General features: G+C 49.4%; 1 protein-coding gene across 1 annotated transcript in view; it reads left to right on the top strand.

Annotated features, from left to right (window-relative positions):
* LOC106810298 (amyloid beta A4 protein-like) overlaps positions 1-6,282 on the top strand; it is a 111,762-nt gene that overhangs the window by 66,754 nt on the left and 38,726 nt on the right. The window contains exon 3 of the mRNA XM_014813606.1: positions 4,654-4,827. Within this exon, the coding sequence (XP_014669092.1) occupies positions 4,654-4,827 (174 nt within the window). The remainder of the gene's footprint in view (positions 1-4,653; positions 4,828-6,282) is intronic.

Raw genomic sequence — 6,282 nt, 5'->3', positions numbered from 1 at the left:
GAGAGAGAGAGAGAGAGAGAGAGAGAGAGAGAGAGAGAGAGAGAGAGAGAGAGAGAGAGTGAGAGAGAGAGAGAGAATGAGGGAGAGAGAGATTGCGCGTAAAAGACACTGAGGTATGTGGGATGGCTTCATTAAAGGGGAGCTGCAATATCTAGAAGGTTACTCTTGTGTATTATGTTGTTATTAGTTTATACATGAGAAAGTACTGAGGTATGTGGGATGGTCCCACAAGAGGGGGACTCTTGTGTATTATGTTGTTGTTAGTTTATATATGATGAAGTATTGAGGTATGTGTGATATGGTTTCGTAATATAGAGGGGCTACTCTTGTGTATTATATTGGTGTTTCTTTATATATTAGGTATTCCTGAGGTGTGTGTGGGAGGGTTTAAATACATATAGAGGAGGAACTCCTGTGTAATTGTGTAGGATTTATTAATGTGTGGGTTGTGTACGTTCCTACAGTAAAGCTTGCGTCTAGACTTCTTTTTGCTTCGAATGGGACTTTGAAATTGCACTTGCCACCTCGATCTCCACCACACCCAGCCTATGCCGCAACGAATGGTAGTTGTTATGCAAGCAGGACAATTTGGCGGCAATATTCGCAGAGAGCATGCATTGTACGAACGCCGTCAATGGCCCCCGTCCTTTGTCCGTTTGCTCCGTAAACGGTGGTAGCATTCAGCTGCCGATTGCGCGTTAAAATATCGCCATGTGTGTGTTTTTTTATCGGGTAACACTTGTAGTGCTGACTGCTGAGAGCGGGCACGCGTTCGCGGGGTTAATGACGTCCGTGTACGAGAGCGATGAGATTATACGGGCAGGTGCTGCTGACATGGCCTGCCTGCCTGCCTGTCTGCCTGCCTGCCTCCTACCTGTCTGCCTGCCTGCCTGCCTGCCTGCCTGTCTGCCTGTCTGTATACCTGCCTGGCTGACTGCCTATACCTGCCTGTCTGCCTGCTTGCCTGTCTGCCTGCCTGCCTATACCTGCCTGTCTGCCTGTCAGCCTGCCTGACTGCCTGTCTGCCTGCCTGCTAGAGAGGGGGAGAGCGCGAAAAAGGTGGAGATAGAGAAAGAAGCAGGAGAAAGAGAGACCAGAGAGAGAGAGAGAGAGAGAGAGAGAGAGAGAGGGGGGGTGGAGAGGGGAGGGTGAACTCGCGCGTAAATCTGGGATAGAGCGCCGATTTTCTGGGCCGTGGAGTTGCCGTGGTGATTGCGCGCTGAGTGCAACTGCCTCGGCCATTACGGCATAAATATGCACACGATTCTTTCTTCCTGGTCGCGTCGCAGAAGGAGCCGTTTGTCGCTGAACGGCGTAGTCCGAGCATAGAATTCAGTCCTCCGCTCACACACACGCACGCCTTTGTCGTGGCTGCGTTGTTGTTGTTGGTTAATTTTGAGCTATTTCGTGGCTACTTCAGCGTATGAAATGGCCCGCTCGTTAGAACCGTATACGGATCGGTGCGTGCGTGCGTGCGTGTGTGCGCGTGCGTGCGTGCGTGTGTGCGTGCGTGCGTGCGTGCGTGTGTGTATATATGTACTGTTTGCTCGTTGTCTGTGTGTGTGCGTGCGCACGTGCATGTGTTCGTTTGCGGGTGGGTGTGTGCGTGCGTGCGTGCATGTATGTATGCCTGCACACTTGCGTGCGTGTTTGCCCGCTGTTGGTGTGTGCGTACGAGCCTATGAGTTTGCATGCGTGCGCGCGTGCGTGTGTAGGTGTATGTGTAGGAGTTCGCGCGCGCGTGTGTGTAACTGTAGGTGTGTGTTCGCGCGCGCGTGTGTGTGTATGTGTAGGTGCATGCGTGCGTGCGTGTGTAGGTGTATGTGTAGGTGCGCGCATGCGTGTGTGTGTCTACCTGCACACCTGCGTGTTTACTCGGTGACTGTTTGTGTTCCGTCTGAGGGGCACAGAAGAGCGACACTCCTGTGGCGGCTGTTTACGTTGTCTTTTACCCACGCGCGCGTTAATCATCATCGTCTGCCAGGCTTCTCTTCCGCGTCACAAATCTTCCCCGTGTCTCCCACAAAGGCGGTCCCCTCTACCGCGCGCGCGGCGATCAGCGATGCACACCCCCTGGCGATGGGCGGAGGGAGGCTGCGACCGGAAGCGTGAAATTGATTAGCAACGCTGATGAGGTTTGTCATTGAAGGATGGATGCATGCGTCGTCGGCATCCTGCGCGCGTGTGTGTGTGTGTGTGGCTGCCCCGCCGGCGCGCACACTACGAAACCCGAATACGATTATGGCAGGCGGAAGTGGCAGCGGTTGCTGTGCGGGTATAGTGAGAGTGTTAGACAGGGTTAGGGCCACTTTTTAGGCATTGTTACGATACGATTAGGCAGGGCTATGACGTGGCTAGGGCAGGATTAGGACGGGGGTGGGTCGGGCTAGGGGTAAGGTTAGGGCCACAGGTTTATGGTAGGATAAGGGTAGGGTTATGCAGAGCTAGGTTAGGACTATAATAGGGTTAGTGAAGGTTAGGGCATGGTTAGGCAGGGTTACGGCACAATTCGGCAGTTTTGGTTTGGTTTAGGCAGTATTGGTTTGGTTTAGGCAGTGTTGGTTTGGTATAGGCTGGGTCAGCCAGGGTGATGGCATGGTTAGGCAGGGATAGGCATTGTTAAGCAGGATTAGGGCTTAGAGCAATACTTAGGCAAGGTTAGAGAATGGTTATGGGAGTATTAGGTATGGTTAGGGCACGGTTATGCAATATTAGACGTGGTTAGAGCGGGGTTCTAAACTTCTAATGTAGGAAAATACCGCGCAGGATCTGCGATACACCCAAAGGACCATTCTTAGTAGCCGGCGTGTTTGTTGTGCGAATGTGGGAAATAAAATAAAGTCTCTCTTTCGTCGATTTCATCTCTGACGTAAATCCCGGTTTTGTATCGTACGCGGACATTTCACGTGATTGCGCACCTTGCGCCACGAGCGCCCTCTACAGCATTCCACCTGGTACGTGGCCGCAATATAATCAGGAGTCTATCAATATATATATATATATATATATATATATATATATATATATATAATGATAATATATTGATATATATTGAATATTAATAGACTCCTGATATAATAGCAGAGGTACATGTCGTGGGAAAACAGAGCAAAAGCAGCAATCCTTTCTACGTGCCCTTTACGCGAACATACGTCGTATAGCTGTCAGTGTCAGCAGCACTCGCCGCTGTTAAGCCGCTGATGGAATTCATTAGAGACGAGGTTCTGATGGCCATTTTTAGACGTCGGCGCAGCGGGAATTATTTGGCATTTCTTATTCGGATAAATTAGCGATGCGGCTTCTCTGTGCGCATGTCTGTACGATTCTCGTGCTTTGTCATTCTACCGTGTGACGTAGAAGATTTGAACTCACGTGTATTCTCTTCTGTATAATTCTCCCCTAAAACTAGCTGTGTGTAGGGCGCTGCAACGTCTAAGCATACTTGGCTAGTTGCACGCAATATATATGGCGCAATATATTTCATTCACGCGTGTCTCGTACCAGTTGTAACACACACGCACGCACGCACGCACGCACGCACGCACGCACGCACACACGCACACACACACACACACACACACACACATATCAGCTATTCAAACTAGCGTACCTGTCACATATGTCCCCTCCGTTAATCAGAGCAGGCAGGTATAGGCTGTGACTTCGCATTCTTCCGATTCGTGCCAATTTGCCGCGTATCAGCTGCTAGCTTGAAGCGAGACGTCGCCCGCCATTGCTTCTCTAGCTGCCATTGTAATTAGTAGCAGGTATACATTCGCGATAGCGCACGAATTCTTCTCTTCAGTCGTCACAATGTCCTGTCGCATGCATTGCATCCATGTTATCGCTGTTGCTATTCAGCTTTCTGGTAAATGATATGACAACCCGGACGCTATGTTGTCCGCATATTCTCCGATGCATGTCCACAAATACAGTCATTGAAGTGCCTAATTAGGTGAAACGCCAGTTTTTCCCATGAGTGCTAGCGCATGCACCGTCATGTTTCATGTACGCACGGGCAAGCGCTCTGCGAGGCATGATATTGAACTAGCTAGATAAGTCTTTCAAACTTCAGAAGCGAATTTTATCCGTGCGGCGATTAAGTAAAGAGTGTCGGGCGCGCAGGTGTTTTGGCTCAGCGGTTGTAATCATAAGGGATATATGGGCGCAGCGGATAATTAACTGTCGGCTTTATAAACGAAGGCTTGCCCAGGTGGGCCGCGGTATTGCTCGCCTAATGTCAGCAGCGGAAATCTATGCAGGCGAGTCCACCCCCGCCCGAATCCGTCACATTACTCAGACACGCTGTGACGAATCGGAAAATACGGCTGAATCGCGAACAAACGGTTTTAATATCGCAGCGTTCACGTTACGCGAGGCGGATAAATTTAATTTGAAGAACGAGGGAAGCGCTATACGAGCGACACGGGTGATGCGCGACATATCAAACCAAGTTACTTGTGAATATGAAAAAAAACACCACAGCGTCGTAAACAATTATTCAAACGAGAGTCGTTCGTCAGGGGGAATCGGAAACACAGACGAGAGATAACATGGAACCATGCTGTTACTTGAAAATTGGCACACACAAAAAGATCAAAACGCACCACCGCTTCTTTACTGACCACACGCGTGTTTTTTGGTTATTTGTAGGCGCTTGCCGCAAAGCTGGATGGCTTAAATTCACACCTGGAGCCGAAGATCGCGATGCAGTGCGACTTTGTGAACATGCACCTGGACACGACATCGGGCGAGTGGATACCGGACAAGAACAACAAGTCGGACTGCCTCACCGAGAAAATGGACATCCTCGAGTATTGCAGAAAGGTAGGCAGGCTACTGACTGCTACTACTAACACCGTTACTATCGAGACTAAACTAACGTTACTAAGAGATGCTGACGAGTACGATAATGATTGACATCATTTATGCAATGCTGTGTAATTTTATGTGGACGCCGTTATTTACGCGTTGAATAAATGTATTGATTTTATTCCCGATGAGGCATTTCCCCCCATCTAAGTATAGACGTACTATACATATACGAATCCTACGTATAAATTATATACAATATAGCAGAAATATATTAATATAGATTAGAGACAGTCAAGCCGATTAGGTTTTGAGAATAGGCCACGACGTTGTAGAAACGAACCATGATCAGGGTGTGATGATGGTGATAGTGAAACGTCATGTAAGCAACTCGATGTTAATTCAAACACCGCCCTCTCCTCCCAGTCGCATGACAAATAAGACACGGTAATATATGCATGAAACTATTATGCATATATTCATGAGCGAATAAAAGCATAATGGTTTTTATTCATTCCTATTATGTTCAATATTTCATCTTATTATTCTTATTGTTCTTACAATTATTGTTATTTATATATCATAATATGATGTATAAATAACAATAAGTGTAAGAGTATTATAAGAGTGTAATAAGTATATTATACTCTATAAGTATGTATAGATCGTTAGGATTATAAAGACATGAGTTGCGTGTAAATGTTTATGCACGCACAGCTGACCATTCGAGACTGAAGGCCGACATACCGTGGTTCCACTCCACTCGCTCCTAGCACTGGTTACACTCACTCCTATAGCACTGGTTCCACTCACTCATAGCACCTTCCCACTGACGATGGTTGGGCCGAAGCAAGTGGAGTGAATCTACAGATGCTTACCTCTTTACCCCGCCCCCACCCACTACGGGCTCCACTCACTCGCTAAAAGCGCTGTCAGAAACCACAACATGCGCCGTGAATCGTCAATGCATTCTCTAGCCGCGAGTCAACACTCCATCTCGCTGCCTGCGGCCGCGTTCCATCACCACCACTGTCCATACACATGTCCTCCTCCTTTCTCCTCCTCCTCCTCCTCTCCCGCCGCGCCCCACGTCCCATCACCACTCTTCACGCGTGTCCTCTTCCTCTCCTCCTCCTCCTTCTCCTTCCTCCTCCTTCTCCCCCGCCGCGCCCCACCTCCAATCACCACTCTTCACGCGTGTTCTGCTCCCCCCTCCTCCTCCTCCTCCTCCTCCTCCCCCCGCGTTCTATCACCACTGTTCATACATGTCCTCCTTCCTCTCCCTCCCCCGCCACATCCCCATGCACGACCACATCACCTCTATTCACACGTGTCCTCCTCCTTCCTCCTCCTCCGCCGCCGCACCCCCGCAACCCCACGGCCGCGTCTCATCGCCACTGTTCACCACACATGTTCTCCTCCCCTCTTCCTCCTTCTCCTCCTCCTCCTCCTCCTCCTCCTCCTCCCCCC

The sequence above is a fragment of the Priapulus caudatus genome, unplaced genomic scaffold, assembly GCF_000485595.1.
Source record: "Priapulus caudatus unplaced genomic scaffold, Priapulus_caudatus-5.0.1 Scaffold429, whole genome shotgun sequence".
Taxonomy (NCBI): Eukaryota; Metazoa; Priapulida; class Priapulimorpha; order Priapulimorphida; family Priapulidae; genus Priapulus; species Priapulus caudatus.
This window is presented reverse-complemented; position numbering and strand designations above follow the sequence as displayed.